Here is a 21,285-nt window from a genome sequence, read left to right as displayed (position 1 = left end):
GTTAGAACAAGGCTTTGGAAACCACAGATCTGTTTTGTTCTAAAATCTGCTGTTATGACTCTCAGTATCAGATCTTTGTGTGAACTCCGGTATTCATTTCCTTTATGCATCATTTTCCCAGCAATAAAATGAGGATATTAAGACTTAAGCACATTTATTGAGTATCCTGAGATTCTTTGTTGAGAGGTACTCCGTAGTAAGCGTAGGCTGTTAATGTTGTTGTGTTTATAAATGACTGATAAACAGAATATCAAAGGCRTCTGGGAGTCCAGAGGTGGAGGCAACCCTTTTGAATGGTTTATGGAAATAGTTAAGCAGGTTAGGAACCTAACTCCCACTGAAATCGGTAGGAGTAAATGCCAACTCTGCCTAAGCACTTCTGAAAATCTAACTCTTGAAAAATCTAAATATTTTCAAAAATCTRGTTTTCAAGAACTCAGTAATTTGACACAGATTACCCGAAAGATGCCATTATAAAATCACCTGGGGAAAGAAGAAGCTCCATGGGTCTTACAGGTCTTCATTCCTCTCTTCCCTAGGGCTATATGCCTACTGGTTCACAGCWATGAGCCTGCTAAGAAGTGAGATCCATTCCGCTAGGTCCTGCCAAGTTATTTTCAAATTGAGAGCTCAGAAATGTTTAGAGATCTGTAACAATTAAAAAYGTACATTTTTCCAGTGCAGAATAAAGACAACTGTTCTTCACTYCAGTTTCCCTTAGATATCATGTTATAATGTTCAGAAAAGCATGTCCATTCCTTATCAGTTGCAAAACAGGCCTGATCCTGCATGGTGGTAAAAGCTATCAATTTCATTTAAGTCTGCAAAAGATGACATTCTCTGCAGGCTGGAGGATTTGGCTTTTAGAAGCAAACCTAGCCTTTATTCAGCAAGGCACCTACCTGTCTGTGTGTCTAATGCTGAGCTTTGCTTGGTGAATTCYGTAGGCATGTTCACATGGTGGAAGCAAGACACACAAATAATTTGCTGGGCGTGTAAATGCTCTTGTATTCATTCGTATATRAATGAATACATGTAAAAATGGAATACGAGATTGACATTTCAAATACTGATACAGGATACAGAAGCAAAGTGTGGTTTTAGTGGAAAGTTCCAATGTATGCATTTTGTGTCTGTTTCAGAAAAAAGGGGGTAGGAAGTGCAGATCACCTGTGTGCTAGACATAAACCTAGAGGCAAACAACAGATGAAGAAAACATGTGCTGCATGGCTGTCAGATAACATCTTCTCATTGACCATAAAATAAATTGCTAGATAATAAAAATGTAGCTGGAGAGAGTTTCTTCTGGAATTTATTTGAAAGGAGAAATGAATTTCTGTACTTAGTCTCTTAAGCAGTAATGTCCATGAGATACAGATAGCAAAGAACTATTTATAAACTGCTGCAATATGAAAATTCCTTATGTAATTTCACATTACATTGTATCAGTTCATTGTGGCTTTCGTACCACATACGTTTTCCTACCTGCTGACACAAAATAAAATATATGCAGGACAGCGGTACATGTACATTTGCAAAAACCAGTACCAGTAGTCTAAGATATTACAAAAAAAGTAAATGGGATTTAAAATGATGCCTGCTGTGGACCCTAGAGGAATAAAGCAAATGAATGAAATTTCCTCCAAATTTCCAAAACCACTGATTTTTTTAAAGTTGTTACTTGTTTTAAACAAAGGGTTGTTATAGTGAATTTGCTAGAAGTTAGAGCTTTAGTCTACAAAGCTTTAAAAACTGTAGCTTTTATGAAGGGCCAGCGGGAAACAGTATACTAAAGCTATAGATCAGTCGTTAGAGCCCAGTTCATTCTTTCTACCTAAGCCGCTCTATGAGCCCTACGGTACCGAAAGGAGCTGCAGGGCTCTCAGCTGGAGCCTGTTGACACGTTGTGCTGAACAGCCAGAGTGTTGCGGGGTTCAGGGCCAGCGCCGAAGAGCCTCGGCTGAAGAGCCTGGCCCGAGGAGGGCTCTTGGAGCGGGCAGGAGCGTGGCAGGCAGCGTGCAGGGGGCAGCAGCAGCAGTAAGAGCAGTAGCTCTTCCCCTCTCTTCCGGACATAYTTTTCATCGTATTATTTTCTTTTACTTAATGAAGCTAATCCAGACCTTCCCAGCACAAAGACATTATCGTTCTCTTAGTCTGGCTGTGCAAAACCAGAAGAATCATCTGCCTTAGATGTGTGAGCCACAGTGTTCCTGCTGAGCAGCAACACGGTGCTGTAAAGCCCGGATGAGGCCTGAAGAAAGGTTTGCTGATACTAGGAAGAACAATCTCCTGCCTGAAGCTATGGGAAATACATTGTTTAAACCAGTTAAATCTTGATTAATTCATTTTTTTTAATACAGATTATTGTCACTATTAACCTTTTCTGGAAATCTGAAAATCGGTAACTAGTAATGTTTAACTCTTATACTTTCATTTGACATAATTGCACATCATACTGTTAATGTCAAAAATTTTTAACAAGTGCTTATGTTTGAAATAGGCTTCTTGTATTCCACTGATTGTCCATGGATTAAATAGCCCAATGGTAAATGATGATTTGAAATGTTAGCCAACTATAGCTTTCAGCACAAAATGTRTAGTGCCTGTTTCTACAGCTGTTACGTTGCTACCAGAAAAATACAAATTGGAGATAGACATGCATGTAAATATGTTTGGGTTTGGGGGTTTTATGTTAAGTATGGAGATACATGCAATTTCAATAATGTTTGCATTGTTATCACATGTTAGCAATATCTTTGCTTTTTAAAATGTAAATGGCTTAGAATGTGACTGTGTGGTCTCTTCAGTTTAATTACTATTACCTTTTTATTATAGGTCTTAYCATCATTTTTCCGTCTGAATAGCTTTAAATAATCATTTTAAAGGATTTTAATTCATTATTAAAATTTTAACACATTGTTTTCATTTATATATTCCCAGCTGTAGGTATCCAGATGAAACTTGAATTTTTCCAGCGGAAATTTTGGACCGCAAGCAGACAGGTATATTTTAGGTTCCTATTTAATTTGTTACTGAATCCACAATAACTTTCTAACTGTGCAGATGATAATGATCTGCAATTTTTTGTCATAAACAAAACTATTGTAAACAAACAAGCTATTATAAATATATAATGGCAAGCTCTTATTTGCTTTCAGTTCATTATTACAAAAAAGAGCATTCAGTGGTGAAAAACTGGGGGTAGATCCAGCATTTGTGGAGGCAAAGAGAAAGCTCGTTAATTTTAAGCYGCCAGTGTATATCAAAACTCTAAAAAATTACTGTAGGTCCTTTTGACCTTCTATGTCCCCAAAATAACAACAAGGAAAATGTAAAAACATGTTTCCATGAGGCTAGTGCTTCTATTAGGTTGATCAACACCTGTTGATGGTGGTGAAATTAAACATCTTCGATGCAAACGTGACGTGACTTAAGGCTTTTTTGATAGGTAGTCTTGGAGGACAGCGTCTTTGCTCGGTCGCTTCGCCGGCGCTGCTCTCGGGCCGCAGCCGCGGGGCTGCCCTTCGCCCGGCACCCGCGCGCGGGCTGCCTGCACCGCGCGCCGCGGCTCGGAGCGGGCGGCCTGGGGCGGGTTGCTTCGCCCGCTCCGGAGCAGTCCGAGCAGATCCGGGGGAAACGTCGTCCCCTTCGAGACTCGGACCTGATGTAAAGAAATAAGCTAGCGTGTTGGCCTGGCACGTGTAAACTTTCTCCCTAAGAAAAAGGGGAAACTGCTSACTAAATTTTATGACATTTTCAGTGATGGCAGAATTGTGCTTTCTGCCTTACTTAGGATTTATCTTCTGCCAATCAGACACTGAAGTCTCAGCTTGACTGGTGACCTTAGCCAGGTTACTGAATCATACTTGTCATTTATAGTCGTTAAGAAGCTGTATCTATATACAGATATAGATATTTATATAGATTTTTTTTTTTATAATTTATAGAATTTGTACTTATGGAACAGAATAGTATCATTTCTAAAGATTAGGAGATTTTATCCCTATTTTGAGAATCATCTGGGACTACACTATTTTGGAGAATAAGCACCGCTGAAATGCTGGTCACACCCCACCTCTACGGGAAAATCATGTATTGGTGCCCGTGGAAGATCTCCAACCTTCTAGCATGTGAGGGAGAGGGTGGTATTTAAAACAGTTAAAACTGGTGCAGTGTGAATGCAACCTTTCTCTGCAAGCACCAACAGAAYGGATTTGGAGAGCAGATTTAATGCTTTCCTACTGTTGCCATAATTAGAGCAATTGCTGTCTTTGATTAATACRTAATCGATACTAACTTCTGTACAACTGTGTTCATCTTTGCTTTAAAATGGAATTTTTTGTAATCATTAAACTAGAAATGAAAATATTTTATTGATTTTGGTGTCCTCTGCAGTGTGCATCTCTTGATGGCAGATGTTCTATAAGTTGTGATGATGATGTAAGTATTTTACAGATTTTTTTTTCATTTATACCTCTACTGCAGTAGTACCTGAAGTAGATGATAGTGTACAATGAGATCTTCAGACTGCATTAATCCTGATGTAAATTGGAGTCGCCTTCTAAGTATTAGGCAGTTTATTTAGCAAGGCATGTTTTTATGACTGATTACCAACATGTATTTAATAACGAGACTGGCGATGTTACCTCATTATAATAACGTGCTTTATGAATCCAGTTTTGGAAGTGGTATGAAAGCACTCTAAGGCATTTTTACTTGTTTATTGTTCATCTGAGTTGCTAATCTCTTACTTTCGCACTAGAATTAGACATGAATTCAGAGCTGTACCTGTGTGGAATTAGTTCCTTAATAACAGTTAAGGAGCAAAAGAGAAGTAACCGGAGTCGGTGTGGCTTTCTGAGCTTGTCGAAGTAGCTTGACATATTTCCATGATGTGATTAATGTGATGGATAAAAATAGTAATTTGAATATTCTACGCATAGATATTTACAAAGTATTTGACTTTATAACGTGGTATTTCAGTTAAGCAGCCAATGTATCACAGATCAGGTGAACTGAAAGGTGGCCAACATTGCACGTTCGGTGATGAGGAGGGGGATGTTAGGCGTGAGTCTAGAAAGATGCTACAAGATTCCAGAAAAGTCAGCAGAGTTGGGTTGAGGTGTGGTATTGCACATGGTTTTTGTCAGTGATGTGGAAGAAAACATAAAGCKATTACTGATAACATCTGTCACCTCCAAGTTGAGGGAACAGCGCAAGCAGATGTGGRTCACCTGATAAACTGCTTGAACAAGCTACGTGCATTTAATTAGGATCAACTATAAGTTCATGCATGTGGAAACAAACTCTGTAGGCCAYGTTCACGTGATTCAGGGGCGCCGTCCTGGAAAGCAGCGATGTTAATAAGGCTTGAAAACCACGCCGGGTGATCGGATGAACAGGAGATCCCCTTTTCATACAGTGGCCAAATTTTTTTCCGTACAGTGGCAAAAATGACTAGTACAAAACATACACGAAAGGAAATCATAGTGGGGGCACGAGGTGGCTTGCCTCTGTAGTTGATGCTAATGCAATATTTTGCAATCTCTTTTCAAAGTGAGAAAACGTATTTTTTTTGCAYGGTTTTGCGCAGCTTTTCGTAGGGGCCCCGGTGCTGGGGCAGCGGCCGCGCGCCCCTCTGCGCAGAGCCCCGCGTCGGCCGGCGGCAGCCGGAGGCAGGCKGCCTCCCCTCCGTGCCCTCCCACGCTGTTTCCCCGGTCGTCTCCAAACTCTCACCGGTTTCTGGCGCTGCTTTTTACAGTCGCAACCGACGYATGCTATTTGTGGTATTCCCCAAGTCTTCATTTTCTTTCCCTGCTGTCTCCTCGTATCTTCCTTCGAGCGCTGCCTTGCGGGGCTGGTTTTGCACCCGAAATCGGCTCCCGGCGCGCGCGGCGCGGACCCGTGCGTTCCCCCGGGACGCCTCCGCGCCCCGCGAGCTGCTGCCCTGCCGCTGCCTCCGCTTGCCCGGCGGCTGGCTCGCGGGGAGCCGGCCGGGCGCTCGCTCGGGGGTGCGCGGGGCGGCACGCCGAGCGGTCGCGGAGGCGCTCTGTGGTGGTTCGTGCAGTGCCGGTTGAGCTGTGTTGGGGCTTTCCTGAGGATAGGTAATTTAAAAAGCCAAAGACTTGGGGTAGTTAGCCAAAGAAAACAGGCTGTGAATGTTTTGGAGGCATGTTTTCTAACGTTTGCCGTTATTGTATTGGATATTTATATCTTTAAAGCAAATAGTGGTACTTTAATTTTTGGATTACTTTTCTCTTAATTAATTTATAAAAACTTTWAGAGGTACATCGTTGATCTTAGCAATACTGCCGCAAGGATTCTACTTCATATCCGCATCTACCGCGACATCGAAGCATCTGCTTTATTGAAACGTGCATCCGATATATGGGCACAATGGTACAATTTTTTAAAATATGTAACTGTTCCACATGAGGTGCGGACCACAAAAACCTTTCTGAGGATAAAGACAGAACTTAAAGCATCGGCAGTTATAACAATGGAATACTTAATTTCTTCAGCGTACCAAATTAGCAAATCATACGACAAACTATAATCCATTTACTGGGGCCCTGGGATCTAGCAGATGGAGGATAGGGATAGCAATAAATAAAAGAAAAAAATATTGCAGAAAACCAAAACACAGAAGTCCAATGGTTATGCYGCCTTTGGCAACCTTTCAAACCAACGTATCTTTTGCCTTTGCAACTATACAGACTCTTCCRTTTAAAGCTTGTATCTTTTTTAACCATTCAGTGAGCTTTTCTGAATATGAAGTGATTAAAGAAAAATGCATGTATTACAAGTCCCCGCTAAGGCTGCAAGCTCATTTACTTAACTCCACTTCCAYGCTGTCATTTGCATTTCAACGTGTTTTAAGCTGAGCTCGCAGCGTTTATCGCCCCGTCCGCCTAAAAATGAAAGCTGAGGTCTGCAGAAGTGTAAATTTCACGTGTTTCCTGTCCTTTCCTCACTCTTAGATTTGTGCCAGCTTACTGCAGACTTAATGCACCAACTTTACCTTGTTTSCAGCGTCTTTAAATAGTCTCGTCAGTGGGTTTCCACTCCCAGCCAAGCAGCTTGCAAAGTGTAACCACAGGTAGCCTGGGCAAGGCTAGAGTGCTGCATAAAATCTCCACATCGTTCAGCATAAAGCGCCAGGCGTTAGGGAATAAAGATTGAGCAGGGATTAATTCCTTCACTAGCAACAGCCTTCGTGACAGAGTAATAATAGTACCTAATTTCTTGCATCAAGCATGCTCCTGCTGCAAGGGCTTCAAATGCTTCATTAAAAATAGGAATTATAGGCATATTACGGTTACTGTAAAAATGCTTTTAGCCTGTCCTCACTAAGAAGGGAGTAGACGCTGTTAGAGTTTCCAAGAAGCAGCAGCCATAAACGTTATACTTTTTTTTTTAATCACATTGGTAGTTAATAAGAATAGTCATGTACTTTCCTAAATGTTCAGGCATCAGTTTTGTTGGTATTACATGCATATGCAAACAAAATGCAAACTCAGTGGGAACCACATATGCACAGGAGAAATTTAGCAGTATTGTGCACTTTGATGAWTTAGCACCTTTTTTTTTAAAACGACAAAATATACTATCTGTTGATAGAATTGTATCAGATGTCACAGATCCTGTTGCTGAATCTTTTAACTTTCACAGATATTCTCAATGGCAAGAAAATATCTACTGAATTGTTACTGTACAAATTTACAAGTATTAGGAGATGAAGTTGATGCAACTGGAATAGCACAGTAGACCTGCAGAAAATTAGTTAATKCCAAAATGCAGTGGTATGGCAGACTTACAATTCATTGCAAATCTCATTTTTTCTCTTTTGGGGGAGAGCTTTGTRTTTGCTCATTTCTTCTTGTTTTCCTGATGTCTTACGTTTAATTTTCTGTTTTCTTTTTCATTTTTGGTTTTTTAACCCATATTACATTCCATTACTGCTCTTATATACCGGAGTTCTGAAAAATACATAGAGGACTTGAACTTGATCAAAGTTACTGTAATCCAAACGTGTTCTGAGGCCTCAGTCGACATTCTTGCTCTGTTTATTCTGGACTTCATGCCCACTCTATTTCACAAGCTCAGGGACTCTCCACCTGTGGAAGGTTCCCCTTGAAATCTCAAGTTCACTGAAGTTGAACCTTGGGGCAAACCAGTAGTGCTTAGTTCACCTCCGACACCTGTGAGTCGTTGTGAATTAAAGCCCTTTCACACTGCTCTATCCTATGCAAATGCCACTATCCCATGAATTAATCTCATATTTGAAATATTCATGCTGAGGTATTGGACAAGTAAATGTACCCCGCTGTCCTTTGTCAATGCTAAATTTCATTTATATAATGTTTCTTTAATGTAGTGCTGCATAAAGAAAGTTATTTATCTTACTGGCAAGTAGATGGCTAAATGCAGTCCTGAATGAACATTTTCCTGGTGTTAATGTTTCTAAAATGAGTTGAAATACGAATCCTGTTATCTGCACACACCTCTAAAAAGCTATGTAACCCACTCACTGCTTTATGCCTCTCTCCGATTGTAATGCTAAGCTGTTAACGTCTATTTAAATTCTGAACAACGCTAACAAATAGCTATGGCTTAGAGATTTGAAACATGGCGAGTCATTATCAAATCCTGGCAGTCTTCCCAACTACGTGTAAGCCGTAAGCTATGAGATGAAGCCTGGTCTCCCTTGTCCAGCACWACTACTCCTATAAGTGATGGAGAAATACTGCTTCTAAAGCACTGTTGTTTGATTCACTTTTCACGCATGAAGACTGCAAGTATGCATCCCCTAGGCTGTGCCACACTTCCTTCTTAATTAATAGCACAGAAGCAGTTGCGGAGGAGGGTTTCCAAAGAGCTCCTCTCCTGTTAGAGTGAGTGGGAGGTTTGTGACGGACTTCAGGAAAGCAGCGTCCTGGAGCCGCAGGGTCCCGCTGAAACGCCACCCCTGCCGCACCACCAAGGTCGGGCATCTGCCCCGCTGAGTCTTYGACAGCATCTGCAGCTGAYGACATCCATCCCAAACTTGTGCCTAGTTTGGGTTTCTTTGCCCCCCCCCCCCCTTTTTTTTTTTTAAGCTAAACTTCAAGCTAGCATTTCTTCAACTCTCCCCCCTCTTTGGTCACCCGGAGCAGCACTAATAGGTGGCCAGAATGGGAATCAGACACATCGAAACGTCGCCTGAGCGATCAGGCTGCATTTTCGCAACATCCTGCACCGTTGCTACTGCAGCRGAACTGCTTTCCTCTCTAAAGCGGCAGAGATACTTTGCTGGACATGCAGAATATAGCATGAACTCTCTCTGTTCAGCCCGTTTGTGGCAAGAATGATTTTAAATTAAAAGGAAAACCATGAGCACTGCTATGCTGAGAGCCAGAACTTTATTATTATTTTTATTTTTTACTAATGTCACAGAAAATTTAAGGAATGTTAGTAAAATATTTACTGATTTAGACCAGTGATAGAAATACATTAGAGATTTAACACTGAGGTAGGTATTTAGCAATAATGAAGAAAAACTGAGTAATACCAAGGTTTGAGCTGAACCTTATGTTTAAACTCTGAAGCACAGTAATTAAAACTTTGCCTGTAGCAAGCAATTCACTTGAGGTTCAAACAGTGCATGCATGTTTGGAGGGAAGCACTGATTAGGGTTTACCTTGTTTTATACAATCTACAAGTCTGACCTACGAAAAGCTAACAGTCCTACCTCGAATCCAGTAACCAATTAAAAACACAATTTGGAAAGCTTTAAGAGACCTGTGGGGCCTCTTTTACGGAAGTTTCTGGTCCCCTCCCCCTCTGAACAAATTAAAAAATATTACCTAGTCCCCTGTTGGTCCTCCAGGCTGACACTGTGCTTTAATTAGTACATCGTTAGTGTAATGACATTGTGCTGATGTTTTTCTCCAAACACGGAATAAGCCATCAGGAGCAGCAAGGGTCTATACCTTTCCAAACTTTGTTATGAGGAAATAMTTTTAAGAATGGATTATAAAAACACTGACCTGGTTCTTTTTACACTTCTTTATGGTTATCTTACATTATCTTTTTCTATATCTGTGTCTTTATTTTGTTTTGCATATGTATAAATGGGATATGCATAAAAATTAAATGAAATAATATYACATACTTTGAGAGTACATTCACTTAGAAGTTATGGGAGCCATTAAAAAAACTTGAGGCTAAAAGTTTATCCTTTTAGAAGGCACTTGGGATTGAAGTAAACTAAGTAATAAAATTGTTGTATTTTAAGATTAAAAATTGGAATTATACTTTTATTGTTTTTCAGGCAATCAACTGTTACCTGATAGATAATAATGGATTTATTTTAGTGTCTGAAGACTATAGACAGGTAAGTGAAAGATTTTTATTTAACTGTCTCATTTAGCACACTTATATAAAATTAATTGTATTTTTAAATGAGCTGTTGTCCTAAAATGTTAAGGAATTAGTAATATAAGATTAAAAATATTCTTTCAACAAATAATATTCTCTCTCAGAGCAGCTAAGTTTCTTTCTCCCTCTGGGGCAGGGTCAGCTCTTGAACTCATAAATGTTCTGTTTAAAGAGCTTTTTTGCTGCAGAAGTGTCTGCCTTCCTTAAGAAATCTTTACCCCAAGAAGAAAAATTCCCGGTGGCGTTTCTACCCCGTGGAAARGCTGGGAGAGAGAAGGAGGCGGCTGGGACGGAGAGCGCTTACGTTCCAGCTTGTAATAAGGGCGTTTTGCAGAACTGTTGGCCGAAGAGTTTCTTTTTCTGCGGTGGACGGCAGTGCCGGAGGGGTTAAAACTCAGCGCCCTGCGTCTCGCGAGACGGGCAGGGGGTGTGATCAACGTGGGGGTCCTTCAAAACGTCCATTTGCTTTGACCTCGCGGACGAACGAGCGAAGAGCGGCCGCGCGGTTGCTCGGCCCTGCAGACCTCGTGCAGAAACCGCCACCATCCTCGGTAGCCTTTGCCCGAGAACGGTTGAGGCGGCGCCGCCGAGCCGGGGGGGTCTGTGCTGTGGGGTAGCGAGTGGGAACATCCGAGCTCCCGCCTGGCCCTCGCGTGAATCAAACTTGTTACGACCGAGCTGGTTGCTGAGAAACATAACTGTTGAAAAGAGCTCTGGGTGACTTAAACGAGTGATCAGAGGAGAGGTACAAAATTCAAAGTGAATGTCAAAAAATAAGCTACACTGATTATTTCATTTTTATATTAAAAGCTTGAAATCTGACACTTCTGGAGGCAAAATGCAGATATTTTTCAGCTTTGCATAGCTCAAAAATACCTAGATAACCTTTCCTCATGCTCCTATTCTCCTTTGCTGCAAATATTACATTTTGTTTGAGTCTTTAAAAAGTCTATTAGCAAGCAATAAACAAGGCAAATGCRTTTTTTCTGAAACTATTATGCTTCCAGTGCCATACCAGAATGTTAACCACTAAACAGATGCGCTGTGTCGTACAGTAATCTGTCTTCACAATTTAARTCATCTTACTTTCAAAACTGAGGACTGAAACTGATTATTTTGTTTCACCTTATTAAATTTATTGCTTCCATCCYTTCAGAACATCAAGCATTCTGTGAATGTAAYTCTAGGGTGTACCCATAAAATAATATGAAATAAAAATGGCTTAAACATTAACTGCATTATGTTCAAAACAGCTCGGATTTTTTTTTCCTTTATCTATCAAACCTGTATTTTCTCCATAGATGAGCAATRACCTGGAAATAGCTCTCACTGTAAAATAGTTTTGATCCATTTTAAACATTTTTTTTCTGGTCACCCTCCCTCTTTCCTTTTTTGAACTAWTTTTCACAATTATTTAATTCTGACTGGTAACTGATTTGCTAATTGGTAGTTGGGTCTAGGCAATGAATAGGATTAGGAAGAGATTTTTCCTTTGGTGGGTTACCTGATACTAGACATTACTTTTTCCTGTGAAAACCGTATTATGGACAGCTGTTGGACCAGAGCTAGCCTAGAAAAGACTTAGATTTTAAGTTCTTTGGGGCAATGTCTATTCCTGCCCATGGGCTAGTACAGCATCAAACACATGTGAGTCCAGAAAACAAGCCATGCTGGTACCTGATTTCCGGGCTAAGGGACAAACAGCTGAGAATCACGCGGTGCTGGTGGATGCTGAAGGAACAGGTGATGTCTGTTTTGCAGTAACCTCGCCAGTAAGACCTACAGACTCTGGATCCTATGTCACTGCTTGCTAAGGCACGTAKTTAGTGGGGAAACCACTTCCTGGCATTTCACAGAATGAGAGAATTAGGTCCTCTTCCCTGGTTCTGCCATGCCCAGCGCTGGTAGCTCCTCAAAAACCTGTGTGTGCTTAACTGCTGCTGAACTCAACAATTAATTAAGAGGGCTCTAAGCCTCAGATGGTCATTAAAGTTGACTCTTTATTTGACTATGTRTATAAAACAGCATAATTATAAAAAATAACATCAACTAACATAAAAATACTAGTATATGATCATTTATGTGTGTGTATACATATGTACATATATGTATACATACGTGTGCATGTATATACACACACACAGACATGTATGTATGTATTACACTCTATATATTGGGACTAGAGGAAGGGATAGGGAAGCTGCATGAAACATTATCAATTACTCACCTATGTAGGGTTGTTTCTGCACTGAATTTTTGTGGAAATGCCAAAAATGACCTGAACCATTCTAGGAATGTTTTTTCCTGAAAATGGGCAATGTAATTCTTCATCTGAATTATAACTAAATCCTCATGTAGTAAGAAAAGTAATAACAATTTGAGTACTAATGGTTTGGGAGAGAACTAGTATTTACAAATGGAACTTTTGTGGAGAGAGCTGCCACTGAAATATCTTTATAAGACTGAAGCACAACTTGATAAATCAGGTTTATTACTATCTAAAGTTATACTAGTCTTTTATGGTTTAGACTTTTTGACATTAACTGACTGCCTATCCCGTAGTTAGGGTAATCTTTCTTCATCAGTCATCTAGGGCTATTGAAGTTAGCAGTTGTAGTCATATAAACTACAAATGTGCCCCTTGCTTCTAGGAAACTTTACACACCCGCATGTTTTGGAGAATGTTCCAAATTTCCCCTGAGTGGAAAAGGCAATACTTGCTCTTTAGATGGAGGAATGCCTGTTTTTGGCTAGAGCAGTAACTTCTCTGCCTGCGAGCTCCCAGGTGCATACTTGAGGTCAGCTAAGTTCCTCGTAATGGAATTGGGGTTTAGTTCATACCAAGCCTATGGAATCCGTGCAATCTGAGAGCGCAGTGCCCTTTCCCCCCATAAATTGTGGGATTTCTCCCTTTAAACAACGCAGAGAACATACCCAATCCTTCTGGGAGTTGAGGCCTTAAAATAAAAAAATGTCTTCCCGAACTAGCAAAAATGCTGGACGTGCAAGATTTTTGAATGTCTCATGAATGGCTGCAGATAATGGTGTCTCTTCCACGTTAGATACCAAATTCATAACATGAATGTTTGTTTTCTCAACAGAGATTTATTTTTATTAGTCCACATTTAGTGAACAACGACAAAATGGGTAATTCATCAGGCTGAGTGGTTTTAAGTATGAAATGACTCTGAATGGAGTTAAAATTTATACGATTGATGAAATGTACTGTTCCAGCTCCTTAAACAGGTCATGCAGGAATTATAAACAATGCTTCTTTATGACTGTTTATGAAATCCTTTCAAAACCTGTTTATATCTTTTTTCAGTAACGTTTTAATCACAACAGTTTGTGATCRGATTAGTGTCTTTCCCTTACGAGCTTTAGGTTTGAATGGCTCTTAGTTCTGATAATGGATGTTATATAATGTACCTCAATCTATTGTATAAGCGCTCACATCTGCTCARGGGTAATAATGTAATCTCTATAACTTGCCATGACTGAGAAGTCCTCTTCAGTTTTTATATAGCAGTAGTTCTGAAAACCTATCTATGTAACTGTCAAAGCCACTCTTGTCAGATCCTAGAATATGCCAGTTTAAATTGTATCCATGTTTTTTTGCCATTTACCCACACTTCTGGTAATTTCTTGCATTCTTTCCTTGCAGACTGGCTACTTTTTCGGTGAGGTTGAAGGGGCTGTGATGAACAAATTACTAATCATGGGCTCCTTTAAGAGGTAAGATTTAATTACACTATCTTTAAAAAATTTGCAAAAATAAAAGAAATAAAACCAAAGTCACATAAAAGAAGCCCGTGGTTGGTTGAGTGGCCGGATTCTGCCTATGCTTCTCTTCCATATGATCTTAGTGTAACTTGATGTCATGCATACTGAATGCCAAGAGTATTGGGGGCTCAGCCTACAGTGAGTTTCTTAGCAAAAAGAACAGTTTATTGRTGTATGATATTAAAACTGCGTGCTGCTCCTGTTCCCACTGTGCTCAGGTGGAAATGGGATTGGGCCATTTGTACTATTGAGTGATGTTAAATGGCTCTAAAGGAAGTTGTTGCTACAATATTTAGTATTTTGACCTGTAAAAGTTGGAGATTGCTCAAACCAGAGAGTGCAAAATGTCCTACTGTTAAAAGGAAAGAATGATCTGTCACTATTTCATTTTCACTCACATGTTAACTCACATTTGAACATTGCTGTGACTATTAACCTGGTGTTACCATCACAGTGACTGTAAAAAGTAATGATGATTTTGTGTGTCCATCAAAATGAATTATGCATCCTAGGGAACTAAAAAAGGACTTTTCCGTTTAATATCTAAGTCAGTACTGGAGTTTTCATGGCTTTCACACAGTCCTACGAACCTTTTCTTACCCCTTCATCCTCTTACAGCTTGTGTCAAGAGCACGAGARAATTGCAGTAGATACACATAGTACTTTTCACTTTTATTTTCCTGTACATTTCTAGTATATGAAGATGACACATCACTGTTCCCATCAATCACTGAATTTAGTTATTGCATGTGAGGGTGTATACAGCTGCTCTCCAAAGAGGTGGCTTGTGTGCCTCCTGTACAAACCAGCTTGGTCTCTCAAAGGCAGAAAGCTTTTTCTGCTGCCTCTGTGCATTATAGCTCAATACCATTCCCAATAAATGACTGGCTTGAAATGAAAGATCTAGCACTCAGTGAATCATCCAAAATCATCGTTCTCTGAGGGTGGCAATCTTTTTGTGTTTAGCACTATATTGTTTACACRCACTGTTAAGGGACATGAAGTAATACCTATTTATAAAACACTTTCTGTAGTGAAAAGATTTTGCTTATACAAAAGATGAAGCATTTTATTTAATGCAAACAAAAACACAGAGTTAAAATCAAGGGATAGCATATTAATTGGTCCCGCTTGCTTTTGGCCTGCCTAGCAATGCATGCTAAGCAGAGTAGCTGCTGGACRACTGATGACAGCAGGCACCGCAGTTGAGAAGGGCAAGGATGTGTCACTCAAGCAGTCCTCCTTGGTTGTGGAGGCCACCAGTTTGGAGTGGCTCACTGGCTCATGATCCTGCTGGTCGGGAGCTCTGAGGCACTCACAGATAGTGAAGCCGCGAGCTCCGTGCGGCTGAGCGGCATGCAAAAGAAAATGTAAACGCAACGAGACAATTATTTAAACACAATAAACTGGCCATTGCCGATCAGTTAAAAACGAGAGAGAATCAGACTGCTGTAATTGCACTAAACGAGCCACCTGTTTTTCTGGCTGCACAGCAGATAGCTCAGTGCAGCAGCAGACAGACGTTCTTTGATCTGTGCTATATGAGGCCCTTAAAACAAATTCTTCCACTGATATGAAGAAACCTTTGCTGGCTAACAAAAAATAACCAGACATATGTATTATATTTTAGAGGTTATTAATTTGTTCAGGGATTTTTCTGTGTTTTTCCAAAATTTATTTTGCATGGAATAAGAAAAAATAAGCAGTGAATGGTGCAGTGGCAAAATCTGGGTAACCAATACCATTTCCTGAGAGCWCAGCAAGGCAGTTACTGTAGATACTGTGCACATTATACTTGTCATTGCTTATCTTACTACAGAGACCAAATGAACAAGCAAGCTCTGATCGTTAGGCTTTTATTCTGACGATTTCCAGAGCCATTCATTCTTGCAATTTGCTTCTTATATGGCCTCTACATTCCAGCAGGTGAATTATGTAGCATTGTCCTGTTTGATCTGGTTTGGCCCTTTGGTCATTCAGGTTAGCAGCAGAAGGTTGCGTGGTGCGTGTACCTTCACTGCAGAAGAGTTTCCTGACATCCCCAGTAACCGTGGGGATGGGAGGGAGACGTTCCTGCCCTTCGGACTCCTGCTGTGGGTAGCAGTACGGATAGGTCCTGCCCCTGCGCTCGTTCATGCCAGCTTTCAGGCTCTCTGTCCACAAAAAGAGTGAAACARCCCTTTTACGAGCCCCCTCAACTACTATTAGTTTGGAGTGATACCGAAGTTCTTTTTAGGATTGAGCTGGAAGTGTTAAACAAAAGCAGGTTGTTTGCTCCTGACTATATTACTTTTCATCCTGCCACAGGCTGAAATTCAATTTTCATATTTGCTGTTTATCTTTCAAAGTGAACTTCAAATACCTCCTTTCCCCACTGTAATTTCTTTAAGCTCACTACTTCTCTTCTTTTGGATTATATGTACATATGTATACATACGCGTATTTTGTTACTTTATCAGCCTGATATTTAGGGGAAAAAAAAATACATAATACGGGTTCCTCCAAAGCAAAGTGACATGTTTTGGAGTTTTGTTTAGCAAAATAATGTTTATCTTATATCCTGAATATTGCCCACAGTCCATTAATTAAAGTATAATTTGAATTCATTAATAAATAAATTAAGATTCATGTATCAATTAAGGAAAGAGTCTRCTGCACATAGTAGCTTAGAAAAAAGGACCTCTTCTTTGTAGTTTTACCAGCACATAAAAACAGTGATAAAAATTACTCAATTACTGGAAGTATGAAAATCAAAAGAAAAACACTAACTTCAGAAAATTAAATGCTATAGGAGCAACAAGATTCCAAAAGAAATGAACTAAATAAAAAATCTGCAGAAAATTGGAGGTACCCTGACATAAATACATCTCCATGCTTTCTGCTAGGAGGAAAACTAAGCAAGTGTATTAAGCAAATGGAGGCAGCAGCATTTCCTCTCGCCAGTTTTGTTTCCACCAGGCGTCATCCTTGGGCCCCTGCAGAAGGATGTTCATATGCTTTGGTATTCAGTCGTGTTGTCAGGATGCTTGACCTCAGTGCGGCGCACCTTGATCCCAGCTTTCCCAGCTGCTAAGGCTCGCTCGAATCAGCTCTGGTCCCTTTGAGATCTTCCCTTGGTTCTTYGCTTTTCCTTGCCCTCTGTCTGCTCCTTTATCTTCGCTCACACGCTTCCTAGCGGACACYGCGTGCCGGCTGCGCCCTTGCAGCGTCCCAAATCCCTCACCTGTTTTCTCAAAATAAGTACACACGGGGGAAGACATTCATCTCTCTGTTTTGATTTGCTTTAGAAGCAAAACCTAACAAGTGTTCCATCTCTAGGTTATAAGAAGATTACATATAAAGAAAAACCCTTCAACTCTCTGCTAAGCTACTTGCAAATAGCAAAATGTTATTAAAGCCAGATCATGAAAGCAGTAGCTATTTGATCACCAACAGGTTCCTAATTTCCGCTGAGGCAGCACAGCCTCCAAATGAGGGATATTTTTCTGTGTGGTTTAGGTCACTTCCTTGTAYTTAAGCATAAATTTTAATTAGATGTTCTTGAATCTTTTTGGAGGTGTTAAATGAACACTGCTACATTTAGAAGCTCTGTTTCTTTTCATGTGGATTTCTCCAGTCATTGTTTTGACCTTTAAAAAAAAGTAATGACCTTTGTTTTTCCTTAATTTGGCAATATTTATGAACACAGACCTACRCTCTGCAGAAAACTAGTGCTCTGAGTGAATGAGCAATTCAAAATGGAGTTAGTGGATTTGTTTTCAGCTATATAAATCCAACTGTGACATTGCAGTTCTTAGACTATACAACATCTCCCTATCTTTAGTGGTGATTTTACTTAGTAAAAGAAAAAGTAGGTCCAAGACATAGCGCCTGGTTATGACATAAATATCACAAAAATGTGTCAGGTAGACGAACAGGCGTTTGCTTTTTTTGCATGGGCAAGCAGAAGACCTTCAAGTCAGGAAAATAAGCAGACTGTTTCCACTAATTCTCTACCATATGAATAATCATATCCACTGTAGAGGATAGGAAGGCCTGTGCCTTTGACTTTTAATTTCTAAATGAATAATATTTTATTGCACTGCCCTAAAGAATGRCGTTCCATTTTCATCAATGGAATAAGCATCAGGAAGGAAGATAGCAGGCTGCCTAGCACGAGCAGACCTCCTTCCCAACCGCGCGCTGCCTGTAGGTACTGAAGAACAGGGAACTGTGTGTCGCTTCCCTGTTGACGTTACCAATTACGAGAGCCCTGTTCTGATTTTTTTGCRTTTACTAGATGCACATCTCGTACCTGTGCTCTGAAACTCCAGCACTGCTATGCAGCATGTTCTCTGCTCGTGTTTCGTCCATGTGACGTCTAAAACTAGCTGTCACGGAGCCGAGCTCAGGTGTAGTTTAAAGGTTACGTCTCCGTGAATTTCACTACCGATTTCATGCAATGTATTAGTTATACGGGAATACTTTTACCCACTTAAAGAAGACCCCAGATGTGTGCTGTGCGAAAGGGTCGTCCTTCTATGTCCTGAAAATAGCGGGTGGAGTTGTCATTTTTATAAACGCTATGCTTTGCAGCATCTTGGCAATTAAGAATAGTTGAATGTTAAAGCCAAAGATAAGTGATGACAAATCTGTTTTGTCAAATACTGTAATTTAGGTTTATCCTTTTCCTTGATGTTAGTGGTGGTGAAAGGGATTAGACTGACGGCTTCTGGACACTGTAATAACCTGTCAGTGAAGGAGGGAGAACCYGGGCAGTAAGAGCATGGGTTTTCCTGCAGTGCCCTGCTACCTCCCCACAAGGACCCTTTCTAGATTTAGGACCCTAGTTTACTCTTGATACCATTCAATACCGTCCATCCTCCTCCTCTTCCCCTGCTGCCGTGAGAGTGCAGGACAGGTTGCCCAGCCATGTTTGAGTGTAAGAACATCCCTCCATCAGAAGTGAATTGTACTCACCATTTGTTTTTGCTTAGACTAATAAGTAAAGGGTAGCGTCAGTAATTAGGGCAAGATTTCCTTTATTATCAACTTCCTACGTTTGTTTTTCTGAGCCCTTCTTCCTTTTTTTTGGTTGAGGTTTACTTCCATGACAAGACAGAACAATATTAAGCTAGATATTCCTACAAATTYTATGACTGTCCCCGAATGTCTTGAACTGATGAAAAAATATTTGAAATTTATGCACTGAAGATCTTTTTGCTATTACAGTTGTCGGTTGTGACATTTTACACTACCAGCTAGAAAATCATACATGTGCTGAAAATCTGGCTGAAAGCAGAAGAGTACATCTGTTAATATAGGCTGTGCTGCTAGTAGTTCTTAGAAATTTAATTTTCTTGAACCAGATTTGTACTCAGGGGTAAGTACATTGCAAAGTACAAGACTGGAATTTACTATATCAGGAAATTGGCTATAAAAAGATTTTCACAAAAATGTATTTGGCCCCTGAAGTTGTATGCAATGGAGGTGCACATTTAATTGTTGGAAAGTTATTTTCCATTATTTAAAGATTATTGCAAATAGTCCATATCTGTYTTACGACTGCTTTTGAAAGCAATTTTCGGTAGGCTTCAGCGATGAGGTATGTAAAAAGGGGCAGTTAGTGGCACGGGGATGTCAGAGCGTGTTATCTGCAGCGGGAGCAAAGTACTCCTGTGAAGTGCTGTGGCACGCAGTGGGGAGCCGGGCATGTAGACAGCCTTAAATTTAGATCACAGGAAGCAGGCAATTATCATGTTCACTAGCTGCATTCAGCTGAACAGGATACAGGTAGCTGCAAACAGGTATTTAAAGCTGCAGTCACGTCAAAAGGGGTAATTTAGAAGCCTTTCTGCAATAGTTGGTTAAATCTGTCTGAATGATAGGAAAGCTTATTTTATAATGGCTCAGAAAGACATTAGCAATAAAACAGCACTCTAGAAATGACACCTGGACACAGAAGGCACCACAGTATCTTAGGCCGGTGTTTTGACTACCAATATTGCAGTAGCCTTAACAAGGAATAGGACTGGAAGGCTTTTACCTTCCTATTACATTTCCAAGAATAAAACCAAAACAAAACTATATTTGAATTTGTAAATGCCATGGAACCCATTTATACTGAGCTTTAATGTCATTCATAGTGACGCAGAGTGAGAGCCCAAAATTGATTCAATATGTTGCAGTGTTCGRATTTCAGCATGGTTATGGGTTTCATCTACTGATCTTGAAAACGTATTGCAAAATTCCCATTTGCTTTTAGTGGCGAAGAATCAGGTCTTTGTAAGAATGTCTRGCAGTAATGCTTTTGCTGATATAATTTGCACATCCTATGTTGTACTTGTTTGAATTGTCTTTAGAGACTTTCAGGTAGGTGTTGAACTTACCTACTTCGAAAATAATTATGATGATGAATGCGTTGTTCAAAAAGCAGAACTTATTCCAGATTTTTATTATTAAGAAATGCGTGCCTGGCATGTATCTTTCTAAACATTTGCTCCATTTTTTTTTTCTGCCAGGATACATTATCTATTTTCTAGTTTGTTCCTGAAACAGCACCTTCKCACCAGCAACACCTTTATATATATTTGCTAAAGCTTCATTGTACTGTCATCTGCTGATACTCAAACATCGCCAAACAACAATTCTGCAGTATTCCACCATGATTTTGAATTTTTTATTACAACTCCTCCCCTCTGACATCACTTTAAAGCTTAGTATTTCTTGTTAAATGCAATTGTATTTGACTGCGTATGTTTTAATATTTTTGTTCCTCTTATTCATAATGCAATCTTAGATAGTTGTATACTGCCTACAGTACAATAAGACAATCCAGAAAAATATAAAATGGCATGTCTGGGTGCAATATTAATTGTGTTTATTTGTGCAAGTACATATTTCAATCTTTTTTGACCTTTTATCTTTGAGCATTTAAAGAAACTATTATTACATCTCAAGAAATGTAATACAAACAAATACTAATATTGAGGGGGGRAAAGCCTCTTTCCAGTCTGTGAAACTGAATTTGAAATTATAACAGATTTCTAAATGACACACTCTAATGGTATTTGATTAATACCTCTTAATAGAATAAAGAAGCCC

The 21,285-nt window shown here is 39.9% G+C and overlaps 1 protein-coding gene across 1 annotated transcript in view; it reads left to right on the top strand.

Moving 5' to 3' along the window:
• Positions 1 to 21,285, top strand: part of CACNA2D3 (calcium voltage-gated channel auxiliary subunit alpha2delta 3) — a 452,513-nt gene that overhangs the window by 400,416 nt on the left and 30,812 nt on the right. The window contains exons 28-31 of the mRNA XM_085302579.1: positions 2,941 to 3,002; positions 4,396 to 4,440; positions 10,313 to 10,375; positions 14,084 to 14,154. Coding sequence (XP_085158705.1) covers positions 2,941 to 3,002; positions 4,396 to 4,440; positions 10,313 to 10,375; positions 14,084 to 14,154 — 241 coding nt within the window. The remainder of the gene's footprint in view (positions 1 to 2,940; positions 3,003 to 4,395; positions 4,441 to 10,312; positions 10,376 to 14,083; positions 14,155 to 21,285) is intronic.

The sequence above is a fragment of the Rhea americana genome, unplaced genomic scaffold (assembly GCF_003343005.1).
Source record: "Rhea americana isolate MKP2758 unplaced genomic scaffold, rheAme1 scaffold_19, whole genome shotgun sequence".
Lineage (NCBI taxonomy): Eukaryota > Metazoa > Chordata > Aves > Rheiformes > Rheidae > Rhea > Rhea americana.
Note: the sequence above shows the minus strand (reverse complement) of the source record. Positions and strands in the feature narration are given on the sequence as shown.